The following is a 13,251-nucleotide window of genomic DNA, read 5'->3' as shown; positions in this document are numbered from 1 at the left end:
GGTCAAAAGAGAATGGCCCAATACAATGTGGATTGGCATGCTATTGCCCTAACTTCAAGACCTCAAACTTTGGACTTCAGATTCCAGAGACTTTAGATAATTTACATTTTTTATTCCATTATGATAGTTAATCAAACAATGAAATTAATTTCCATATTTTGATTCTCATTTTCAACCAACAAAACTGATTCTATCCCCATTCCCATTATGTTCTATTTGCCGACCAAAAGCACCATCTCAGTGGCCATATTTGTTTTGGTTATACTCTATCCACACCACGAAATAAAACATACGCATTTAAAATCAACAGTCCGTAATTTTTCTATCAATTAATTCTTAATTTGGTGATACTTCTCTTTCCAAAGTCAGAAGAGATTTAGACTTCGAGTCATCTTCCCTTGTTGATAATAAAGACACAAATCCTTTCTCATTTGTCCACTTCTCACTAGGGTGAGTCCCACTTTGAGCTATCCAAGTAGGCTTATCATCTCATCCACCATGGGCTTTATCTCCAAATAAGCTAATCAAATTTAGTGAACTAAATATTCAAATTAATATGGTAAACCATTTAGATTTTTGGGCTCATGGTTGTTTGAGCGCATAACTAGTTAGCACACGCTCAAGCCCGACCCTATAGGTTACCGCGCAACCAAAAGACTCAGACAAGTTAATTTCTTTTGCAAATATTGTATTGAACTAAATAGCATTTTATGTGTCAAAGTTATCATAATATAATGTGCATGCTTGATAAAAACTTTCAACACACGAATACATCTACGATAGGGTTTTCGTTTTGTATCTTGTACGAACAAATACAACTATATTCGCAAATTTAAATCCTACTATAAAAATGTAATCCCACCAATTCACCGTTAAAAATGTCTTCATATTGAATACGAATTCATCCTACTATCAAATTCAAATTTAAATCTTAGTATGAAAAAATAAACCCATGACATTGCCAATTTATAAATTATATTCTAACTATAAAATTTTATGTTAAGGCATAATTTTCGGGTGTATTAGAAAATAAAAATCTTGGCAACTAATAAAAATCTAAAAATTAAGAAGAAGAATATCCACTTGTGTTCATACTAGTGATTAGTCATCTATATCATAATCAATAACCCCCGCCAAAAAACAAAACAAACTGATTCAGTCCAATACTAGTTAAACACGTGGTGCTCCCACATGGATTCAGCACTCTCCTATGGCCCACGAAAACAATCTGTGGACCCCTCCCACGCGCTAATTAAGCGCGTGCACAATCCCCTTAGTGCCTAAAAACCACTCCTCTTCTCCCGCTTCGCAAACTCTCTCTGAGAAAAATCAGTCTTTCACTCTAATCACTTCTCCTAATCAAAATCAACGACGGAGATCCCCAATCCCATATGGAGATCTCCGCGATTAAAAATCCTCACCCTAACCCCAATTCCAATCACCATTCCCATTCGCCGAGCTTTCTTCTGCCCAACGGCTTCGGCGAAATCGAGATCTCCGATATCGAGATGATAACGATACAGACCGTCACCTACACCAGCCTCAGGGACCTGTTGCCTGCGTCGCCTCCGACGATCATGTCGCCGACGCAGAATTCCAGCTGGCACGAGATTCCGATCAAGAACCCGCTCGTAAAGCACGCGGCTTTGGCTTACCTGCAGCCGATGTCCACGCCGCCCGAGGTCGGGGACAAGGGGCTATTGCGCATGCTCAGGGAGAAGTGCCTCTGCGGAGGCGAGAATGGGCTCGGGTGCTTCGCGTGGCTCGGCGACGTCGTTTTGAGTGGAGTTAGGGATGTGTGTGGGGGCGTTTGTAGGAATGGGTGCGAGACTGGGGATGAGGAGGATGAGGATGATGAAGAGGACGACGACGAGTACGTGAAGGTTGACTGAACAGAGGGGCAGGGGCATTTTAGGAAAGTTGAGTGTTGACTTTGACTGGTAGATAATACAGAGAGTGAGTGAGTGAGACTTTTGTGTATAGAATGTTTTTTACATTTTTTTATTTTTTTATTTGGGTGGTGGGTGAGTTGTGAATAGGTATACATTGTGTTCGATTTATTAATCGCCGAACACATGATTGATTCGTGGAAGAGAATTTGAATTTTATTTATTTTTGTTAATAAAAAATTATTTGACAGAAATATTCTTGTGCAATTGTATATTTTGAAGGTTTTTTTCGGAATGAGTTTTGTGCTTTTCTTTTTTTATTTTTAATTATCAAAGTTTAGTGTTTAACCCTCAAGATTTGGGCGATGAATAGTCTAATCGATTTAAAGGATGAGTTCAACTCTTATTGGTCTGAATTCTTAACTCGATGTCAAACTTGAATTATCAATCTAAATTCATAATTCATATCTAAATGACACCCTTGTTCTTCCTTAAACTACATGTAGTTTGTTAATAATTTATAACAATATATTTAACTTAGGGGTGTACGTCGGTTCAAAATCAATATATTTTACCCTTGTTTTTAACCTCATTCTCATTCGTCGAGCTTTTGTGGATTGTCAAAGAAAGAAGAGCTAATTTGGATGTTATGAGTTTTCTTGTTCTTCTTCACCACCCTTGTCCCCTTAAGTTGTAATTTACTTAGATATTAATAAATCTTGTTTCTCATCAGAAAAAATTAAATAAAAAACATGTTTCATGTGTATAATGAATACACAAATAGAATATCGTGAATCATAAAACATAAGGTAGATGTAAGATGGGCCTAGTGAAATGAAAATTGGGCTTTACCTTAGATTGGCTAAGCCCTAATTCAAACTTCACTAGGCTTGTCTTTCACCTAGTTGGTGTGTGAAGACCCACACTTATAATCACTAAAGAACTTATTTAGTTTTCCAATGTGGGACTCAAGATTCTCTATATAGAATATTCATATCTTTTAAAGACATCACATCACGAGTTGAGCAAAGCTCACTTTCACTCAATTTTCTTCAAATTTAATTTAAGCACAAGTGAAGTTTTCTCAAGACGACATAATATTCAATTTATCGGGTGAATTTTTAGTCCATTACTACGTATACATGCATGTGCAACATTCTACTAAGATTTGGGGTCAAGCAACCTTGAAAATGTTGTGGTAGCACATTTTGAAGACCAAAAATATGCATTGACGTACTGTTAATGCATGAAATAAGGTAAACTTTTGGTCCAATAATAATTATGCAATGCATGTGCATCCTACTAAGATTTGGGGGCCAACAAACCTTCAAAATGTCGTGGTAGAAATTTTCAACATCAATTATGCTCAGAGACTGGTGGGTATATATATCTTCACATGTTTCGAATAAATTATCCTAAAGGCCAACTTCTTCATGGGACCAGGACTACGACGTTTTGGGAGCACAGTCATTAGTATTATGATTAGGATTTTATCATTGATAGTAGACTAGCCCTTGGCACATGTGTGAGGATGTGCCAATTGGTTTTTCTTTTTCTTTTTTATTTTATTTTTAGAATTAAAAAAAGATAACATGGGTAATTATATTCTATAAAAATATGTATTTATCATATTATCTTCATTTAATTAATAATTTTAATTTTAATATTTACATTTATAAAGGACATTTTCTAGTATTTTGAATGTTTCACCACTCTCTGTTTTTTGTTATATATATATATATATATATATTACTTAAGTGCTAATCTTCTCATGAGGGAAGCACATACGTCATCAAAGGAGATGTTACATCAAAATAGAAGGAAAAAACGTTTATGTTGTCCGACAATTTCACTATTATAAATTCAATTTGAAGTGGACATCTTGTTCGGTACAGATATTTTATATTATTTTTTGGTTACAATGAAAGAAAATAGAAAAATAGAGTATAAAAAAAAGTACTGACTTCGTAGATTTATTTTGTATAGCTAATTTTATTTATTTTATTGGATAATGCTAGATATACCACATTTATATACTTATATTGTGTATCGCTTCTCTAATAGAGGTGGAGTCACCAATACAATTAGCCTCACCTCTATTAGAAAGTTGGTACATAATGTGATATATAAATGTGGTATATCTAGTATTTTCTCTCTTTATATTTTTCTTTATGTTGAGATAAATTTTCTTATATATCAATTTAATAATCCGATTTTTGAAAATACCTTGCACCTTTTTAATTTTTCTTTTTGGTTACGTAGGCCGAAGCCCAAAAGAAAACAGCTAGCAGAAACAAAATTTGGGCCTAGAAAACCTTCCTAGCACCAGTGGGTGCCCTTTCTATGCACGGTCTTCTGTTTTGATATTTAGCTATATGTGGTTCTACTTGTCTACTTAACACAGAATCCGCTGTAGCACAACTTAAAAGGATTGTTGATTAATCCGGGTTCGACTCCCGGCGGCGGAATGAAATTTTTTTAACCAACAATTACTGATGTTTACAATATAATTGTATTATATATATATATATATATATACATATCTTTTATATAAATGTTTACTTGTTATGTTTTCTTGTATAATCAACATCCATATAAATGTTTACTTGTATAATCAACATCTAATCCGCTGTAGCACAACTTTTGTTAATCCAGGTTCGACTCCCGGCGGCGGAGTTTTTTTTTTCCTCAACAATTCCTGATGTTTCATCCAGTTTTGACAATGTAGAGTATATACACCAACTTTCTATAAAACTAGTCAAAAGTTACCAATAATCACCACAAGAGCAACTCCCGTCTATGAAGTGGTGAAAGACCTTAGAATCCCCTACAACTATCTCTCTCTTGGTCATCTCTGAAATCTTCTTTGCAGCACTATGGCAATCATCACAGATCCTCGTGTTTTTCCTAACAACAACAGGGCTTCTGAGTTTTGTGGAGATCAACCCGAAACAAATTGCCAATCTTACACTGTGACTCTCTGCAGAACTTGCTCTCTTTCTCTTCAAATCCAACGGCCTGAACTTGGTGATGCTATGAACATATTTGTCTTCCCCTATCTTCCTCAAAATTATATCTAAAACAGCATATATCGTGTTAGTTTCAACGTGGGACCTGTCTTGGTTGATGAATCTGTAAAGCCTACAATTGGTCTCAACAAGGCTGCATCCAACAGTTTTCTGCCAGTCCTCTTTGCCTCATAAGAGATTTTATCCGTTCGACATCTTCCCACCTCCCAGCTTCAGCATACATATTCGAAAGCAAGACATAACATCCGGTGTTATCATGTTCCAAGGCTAAAATGCGCTCAGCAGCAAGTTCAGCCAATTCTATGTTTCTGTTGTTTCTACTTGCAGTAAGTAATGATCCCCAAATTCTTGCTGTGGGCACCAATGGCATTTCCTCAATAAAAATCTTGGCCTGGTCAAGATTGCCTTTTCGACCAAGAAGATCAATCATACAACCATAATGCTCTATTCCAGGATCAATACCATAGTCCAGTTTCATCAAGTTAAAGTATTTCCAACCCTCGTTGACCATGCCCGATACGCTGCAAGCTGTTAACAGGGAAACAAAGGTGCTCTCATTAGGTTGAATGCCCTTGTCTCTCATTTTGGAGAACAAGTCAATGGATTTTTCCCAAACCCGTGAATGGCATAAGCCATAATGATAGTGTTCCATGAACTGACATCCCTGGATATCATCCTATCAAAAATTTCTTGTGCAGTCTCTAGATTCCCACATTTTGCATACATGTAAGCAGTAGCGTTCGAGATGTAGGTATTTGAATTGTGCTCCAACTTTGAGATATAGCCATGTATTTGCTTCCGCTCCCCTAGTGATGCTACTTCAGAATAAGCAGGTATGATGCTTGAAATTGTAATTGCATCCGGTTCAAGATGTTTACTCAAGAGGTCCCAAAATAGTTCCAAGGCATCCTTGTTCTGTCCACTCTGTATATATGCAGAAATCATGCTATTCCATGATATCAAATTCTTTTCAGCCAGCTGACCAAATATACGCTCTGCCGATTTCATCCTGCCACAGGCACCATACAGATCAATCAGAGCAGTTTCCAAGATGATATGAGGGAGAAACCCTCGTCTAATGGCATAACCATGGACAGATTTACCCTCCAATAGGGCTCCTAATTGCGTGCATGAAGGGAGCAAATTTATCATTGTGATAGCATCAGGATTCAATTTATCAGCCTGTTGCATCTTTTTCAAACAAGAAAGTGACTCAAATGGATGAGCATTTAGAGTATATCCATGTATCATTGCATTCCAAACCACAACATTCTTGGTAGAAATCTCATCAAACAACCTCTCTGAATAGTCCACTCTATCACATTTGTGGTACATGTCAATAAGCGAGGTCTGAACCATGATATCCAATTCAAGCATACATTTAAGCACCTGGCAATGTATTTCCTTCCCAGTTTGGAGAAAACACTCAATAGCACAAGCATTAAGAGCGCCGATCGTACTGAATCTATCAGGCTTCATCCCAAGCACCTGCATTTCTTGCAAACACACCAACGAGCTCCAACCATCCCCAACAGAAACATACCCACCAATCATAGAATTCCAAGAAACTAGGTCTTTAACAGGCATTTCTTCAAACACTCTCTCTGCATACTCTATGCAACCAAGTTTTGCATACACAGCACAAAGCGCGTTCCCTACGTAAACATCCGAATCCAACCCAACTTTAAACAACTTGCCATGAACCTTTTGGCCTTCAGCCAACGATGACAATCCACCACACGCCTTGATTACAAATGGGTAGGTAAAATTATCGGCTCGAACACCTTCGCTCTGCATCCTATGATAAAAATCAATCGCCTCTCGAAACAACCCATTATCAGTGAGACCTCTAATAATCACATTCCAGTAATATGTATCCAAATGGTTCATTTTCTCAAACACCCAGAGTGCATCCTCCATGCACCCAGATTCAACATGCTCACGAAGTGCCTGTTTGAGCGCATAGTTTTGGACTTCGCAGGTGTTTGAATTCTTTGACTGTTTTCTGATACTACGAACCCCTTTAGGAAATTTTGGCTGGTCGGAGTTTTGGTTGGCTTTGGGCTCAGCGGCTCGTTTTCGCAAAAGGCTTGGCGGTGCGGTGGACTTGTAGAGGTAAGAGCTGTGAGCGAGAGTTGCAGGCATTTTTAAATGGCTTCAGGATTTAGGCGCTGGAAAAATAGCCGTTACAACTTCATTTCTCAGCGACTCTCTCTTTCTCGTTATCCTTCTCTTCTTTCTTCTTCGCGGGTATTGAAGAGTAGCCGTTATTTCTGATTAGGTTTTAAACTGGGTATTATCAACTCTTATTTTATTAATTTTAATTTAGATGGATATATGTACGAGTAACGGTCTGGACCGGCCCAAATTTTTTTGGGCCCAGCTATTTTAAGCCCAAATAAAATTTATGTAAAAGCCGGTCATTTCCTTCTTTGTTTACAACACTTATCACGTGACTATAGAGACAGAACCACACTACAGAGGCGGAACCATACTTTGGCCTCCCATTTTTTCCATCATGTGGAGATACAAAAAATTGATATAATTAAGCTTATGGCCCCTCCTCAACCACTAATAAATGGTTGCCAATTTTTCATTCTAAAATGAACATATGGTAGTAAATTTGTATTATATTACTACAGAAAATCTCATCAATTGCCCAAAATGATTGTATATTACATTTTGTGTTTCATGTTTTGGTTCTCTCAAGTATTGAATCATGGCGCGCCTAGGACGGATTCTACACAAAAGGACATTAACCGGTTAGAAGGAAATTTCTCTCTAAAAAAAAGGAAGAATGAAGGTAAAATTTAGGCAGATCAACTTATGCAACTAGACATAGAGGTTTTGTTTGTAAAGATTCTCTAAACAAGTGTTCTAATTCCACATATACGAATAGAAATCCTCTCTTGACAATTCTCATTTGGATGTTTTCATGAAAGCTAAGCTGGAGCTAGCATTAGCAAGCTATCATGGAACCAACGAGGAAAGTTTCATTATGTTGAAGGAGAAAACCAATATGAGATTGGAAAAAATTTACAGTGATCAAAGTGAGATGTTAAACGTATTTAGTCGAACATAATCACTCGAAAAACATAGTTTCTAATCAAAGCTTAATTAAATTTCTTCAGGGATGCTTTGCAGTGCAGGGCACCATGAACCCTGGCGGCTGTGCTTGGCAGCCAAACTGGCTCTTAGAAGATGCTTCTTTCTCAGAAGACTTAGCCTCTGCTCCACACACAAAGATGATGGCCTAACGGCTGAGGCTTGATTGTTGATCCCTCCTCCATTCATGAGCTCAAGAACTTGCTTCAAATCTTGTCTTCTTACCAAAATCTTCATTCTCACAACCCCATCTTCCTGAGTCTGATGTGAAAGTACATTAGTGCCCTCCTGATGATCGCCATTTACTTTTGCAATGGCCTCCATTAACGCACTGCTTGTGATCAGATTGCTCTTTTGATTCATCCGAGCTCTGCCATGCCGAAAAAGCACTCTCTTGATCAAACCCATTTTGTCAATTCTGCTTTTCTCTGTATGTGTTGTGTCTGTGTGTTTGATTAAGCTTTAATCAATGCTCTGCTTACCAATGAACATTCCATTGTCATGGAGCTTTATATAGGAATTGGCTATGAGGGTTTTTGCCATCTGGGTTGCAACTGAAAGTTTGGATTAATATTAAATAAAACGGTAGCAGCCATTTGACTTTGTTAGGAAGGTAGCTCAAACGAGTTTTAGCTGTGATAATATTCGAAGTCAACAGGGTGAAGACAACCACCAAGCTCCAAATACTCACCGCAACAAGGAATAATCCAATCGTGTATATCAAGTTTACATTATCCCGGTTACGTGGAGACCTAATCAGACTGATCGGGAGAGAGAGAGAGAGAGAGAGAGCAAATGTACAGTTGTAGCCTCATTTTATACCGTACAAACCAATAAAGAAGTGGAGAACGAGAATCGAATTTACTCAACACTTAATTTAAGAAAAACATAACTTAACATGTAATGGATCAATAATATATATCAAACTTACACGTAGGCCAGAATTCTCCATGACATCTGAATTAATGAAACAAGGTTCTTTAAGTTGATCATAGCATAGTCTTGATACACTAGTCGGTACTTATTCAATCATTATTTTAGTAACATTCCATTATTTAATTGTACGTATAAAATGCCACACACCGACGGCTCACATGCAAGGCCTTTAATAGTAGAGCTGGAGGCTGTTGCCAATGAAAACGACGCGTACACACGTTTAAAAAGGTCTCTGTCTTGTTGTTTATCTTCGATTGATGATTAGGTGTATAGAGAGAGAGAGAGAGAGAGAGAGAGAGACATTCTTTGAGATTAATTAAACTCACAGACGGAGTTTGGTTCAAATTAAAATGGTGTGAAAACAAGTGGCATTCGAGAATGAAGAATCTATGTATTTGGTGGTGAGCAGAAATTTTCAACCCTAATTTGATATATTGGGTTGCTTCAAAGTTCCAAATGCAAAAAGATGCAAAAAGGTACCGTCAAAGGGTATGAGCTGTGTGTATTAGTTGTTACGTATAGCGTGTCTTTCTAATCATGAGTCTTATCTCAACCTACAACTAATTATATATTTTCAAGCTTATAGAACATAAACTCCATAGTAGGAGCTCTAGTCATGGGGTTGAAGGACACATTTAATCATGAGACTTGATAGGTTACCTATTGCTTTTAAGTCTCATACACAGTTGTTCAAATTCATACTCTTTGCCAATCACTTCGACAATGACGCTTCATGATTAAGAACCCTATTTTGAAATATGGACAGTGAATTATTTGGGATGCTTTTGTTCAACTCAACAACTTTCGTCTATGAGATTTGAATTGTCGGAACCTCCTTTACTCCAACAAAGTGAAAACTAAACGTCCTTTGAAGTTTTGAATGTCTTGTAAGAATAGAGGAAACATTATCTGTTGAAAAATGCTTTTAAAACCCAATTCTTTTTTTCAAAGGAAGTGAGATACATGACATTGTTGAACTTATATATGAAAGCCTATATATAAAAAAAAAAAAAAAAAAAAAGGGTTCATGTGTAATTCTTTAGAGCATTGGCAGTAAGGGGCCCAAGGGGAGGGTTGAAACAGGGGGGGGAAACCCAAAATGTGGTTTCTAGCAACAAGAAGCTGCCAGGGTAAGCAGTGGGGCCCACATACCTGAGCTGGCCCAAGGGGGAAAATGTAGAGATGCCTTGACAAAAGCGATGAACAACCATAGAAGCGGGGAAAACCTTAGCAGTGAGGTAAATTATTTGTAATTATTTGTTTTATTAATTTCTATGTCATATTAAATTTTATTTAAATGTTTCTTGCAATTTATTCATTATGTTAATATTTCTTGTATTTCCAATATTAATATGAATGTTTCTTGCAATATTTATATATTTTTTTGCATTTCTAATAAATGGTTAAAGTTTCTTGCGTTTCCATTAATTTTTTTAATACTTGTTGCATTGCCAATATTTTTGTTAGTTTCTTGTTTTTCCTTTTTTTTTTTTTCACTTGTTGCATTGCCAATATTTTTTAAAGTTTCTTGCCTTTCCTTTTTTTTTTTTGGTATAGATTATGCAAGCACAAATGTTTTTTGGTGCTACTGGGCAAGGGAAAAAAAGTTTCAACCATACCCTATGTTGGGAGGTGGTGAAGAATTGTAAGAGATTCCAAATTATTCCAACGGGTCCAACGATAGTGTTGAACGAGATGCCACTCCATGAGACACCGACATCGGATTCACCTATGGATTCTCCTATGAGTCAAGACTCACCTATCGAAAAAGAGCCGAGGCCCATTGGGAGGAAGGCGGCGAAGGCGAAGAGAGGAAGTAATTCTACCAAGAATACATCTAAATATTTGGAGGAGCTTTCAAAGATGCAAGCCATGAGAATTGAAATGGATATGAAACAACAAGAGCACGATAGGGCAATGGAAGTAGAATATGCAAAAGAAAGGGAGTATGTACGCCAAGGAAAGATTGAAAAAAATGATCGGGAAACCATGACTATGGATACAACCCATATGTCCCCCGAAACAAAACAATTTTGGAAGTTAGAATGAAGGGATGTTATGAGACGAAGACTTTTTCGTGACGATGGACCTAGCAACACGGATTGGTAAATGATCAAAACTATTAAGTTAGTTTGCTTGCCTTTCATTTCATTGTACCATTAAGTTAGTTTGTTTGCCTTTCATTTCATTGTATGTTTTGTTTTGTTTAAAAAAGTAGTTGTAATTCATGTATTTTATTTTATGACTTGTATTCATTTTCTTTTAGTGAATGAAGAAAATATTCAACAATATTCCTTTTTATTCAAAATATTACATACATAAAAAGCAAACCACAACTAAAGCATAAAAAATAAACAAACCACCTAAAGCTTAAAAAAACAACAAAGCATAACTAAAAATACAACATAAACATAATACATTAAAAAAACATCTTCACTTTACTTTATTGTCCTTCATTGCCTTTCACTGCCCACAAATGCTCCATCAAGTCCATTTGACGGTGTTCATGAATATATGACGATTGCATCTCCGTGTAGCACTCAATCATCCGATGCATGAAACTACCGTCTCTAACTAACGGATCATGCTGCACTGGTTCTCCATTTGGCCCTATAGGTTTTTCATAAATTCATGTTAAGGCCGTGTTCATGGGATCTGGTTCATAGACTTCATCAGCATCGTAATCATACTCATCTTCCACAATCATGTTGTGGAGGATGATACAAGTCATCATTATACTCCTAAGCACCTCCTTATCAAATAGATGTGCCGCTCTCCTGATAATTGCCCACCTGGCTTGAAGGATACCAAAGCACCTCTCCACATCTTTTATGTACCCTTCTTGATAGGCAGCAAAAAAATTTTCCTTGTGGGATCGGAGATGTGGAATTGATTTCACAAATGTTGTCCACCTCGGGTAGATACCATCAGCTAGATAATACCCATTCTGGTAGACGGTATTATTAATTTGATATGTGATAGTTGGGTCTTCACCTCTCAGAACATCATTGAACACCGGGGATTGACCTAGGAAGTTCAAATTATTTTGAGAGCCGGCAACTCCAAAGAAGGCGTGCCAAACCCATGTATCAAAACCACAACTGCCGAGGATGATACTTTTTGCCTTTTCCAATTCCCATAATCCCTTTGCCAAGCAGATGGACAATTTTTCCATTGCCAGTGCATGCAGTCAATGCTACCAATCATTCCAGGAAATCCACGAGACTCGCTTTTTGTAGAAGCCGTTGCGAGTCCACAGGCGTAAGTCTGCGCAGTAGTCCCTAGTGTACAAATTTTTCACTGCATCACAAAATCGCACCAAGCTCTCCAAAATAGTGGACTTCCCCATCCGGGCAATCTCATCCACCTGATCAGCAGATAACCCATACGCCAACATTCGTATCACAGCTGTGAACTTTTGCTAGGGAAGCAACCCCAAATCTCCAGCACAACTTTTCTTTTGAACAAAGTAGTCATCATAATTGCAAATATCATGCATGACTTTATTGAACAAATGGGATTGCATTCTATATCTTGCTCGAAAATGAACATCAGAGTACAGAGATTGTGAGATAAAATAATCTTCCATAAGATTCTTACCCCGAGAATGTCTATGTCTGTCCACATTTGGTGCCCAGCCTTCTCGTGAACCACGGCGGCTCTGGTTTTCTTCCTCCAGCAAAGCAACGGCCACACCAAGTTGCTCATCTAGTTCTCTCTGCGCCCTTTTGCTTGCAGCTCTTCTACGCATTCTTACTCCCCTTTCTCGCTCTTGCCTCTCCAAAACCTCTTCCATGTCATCTGACATTGCGAATGGAGAATGAAATCTAAAATCTGATAAATGAAATCTAAAATATGAGAAATGAAGATGTAGAGAAGATATGGTGTGAGAGGTATGAGCTGAGCCTATGCTTTTATAGAAAAATTTAGGCAGATAGAGATGACACGTTGAGCAATTTTAGAGGGTGAAAATCTTATCTGATATTTGAAATTCACATGAAATTTGAAATTTGAAATTTATCTGGAATTTGAATTTTGAAATATATATGAAATTTGACATTTTGAATTTATTTGAAATTTGAATTTTGAAATGTATCTGAAATTTGAAACCGAAAATCTGATCTGATATGAATAATATTGACACGTAGGAACCCAAAAATCTTATCCGAAAATATTATCTAAATTAATTATTTAAGTAAACAAAGTTGTGAAAAAAAACAAAAAATGAATAGTATTTGCCATGGCAAGCCTTGCACTGCTGAAACAAATTTTTTTTTTTGTGCTAGAGCCAC

The 13,251-nt window shown here is 37.1% G+C and overlaps 2 protein-coding genes across 2 annotated transcripts; one reads left to right on the top strand and one right to left on the bottom strand.

Annotated features, from left to right (window-relative positions):
- The first annotated feature begins 1,123 nt into the window (after window positions 1–1,123).
- LOC103334865 (uncharacterized) lies at window positions 1,124–2,143 on the top strand. The gene has a single exon (XM_008237846.2). It carries the CDS (start codon window positions 1,392–1,394, stop codon window positions 1,890–1,892), a length of 501 nt encoding a protein of 166 aa, XP_008236068.2. The 5' UTR covers window positions 1,124–1,391; the 3' UTR covers window positions 1,893–2,143.
- A 2,478-nt stretch (window positions 2,144–4,621) lies between these two features.
- LOC103334921 (pentatricopeptide repeat-containing protein At4g35130, chloroplastic) lies at window positions 4,622–7,194 on the bottom strand. Its single transcript, XM_008237908.2, is given in 3 exon segments — window positions 4,622–5,068; window positions 5,070–5,524; window positions 5,527–7,194. Coding segments are annotated over 3 exon segments (2,406 nt in total). The 5' UTR covers window positions 7,064–7,194; the 3' UTR covers window positions 4,622–4,654.
- Between the last annotated feature and the right edge of the window lie 6,057 nt (window positions 7,195–13,251).

Source organism: Prunus mume, linkage group LG6 (genome assembly GCF_029339155.1).
Source record: "Prunus mume cultivar Tortuosa linkage group LG6, ASM2933915v1, whole genome shotgun sequence".
NCBI lineage: Eukaryota > Viridiplantae > Streptophyta > Magnoliopsida > Rosales > Rosaceae > Prunus > Prunus mume.
The sequence above is the reverse complement of the archived record's forward strand: the minus strand, read 5'-3'. Positions and strand labels throughout refer to the sequence as shown.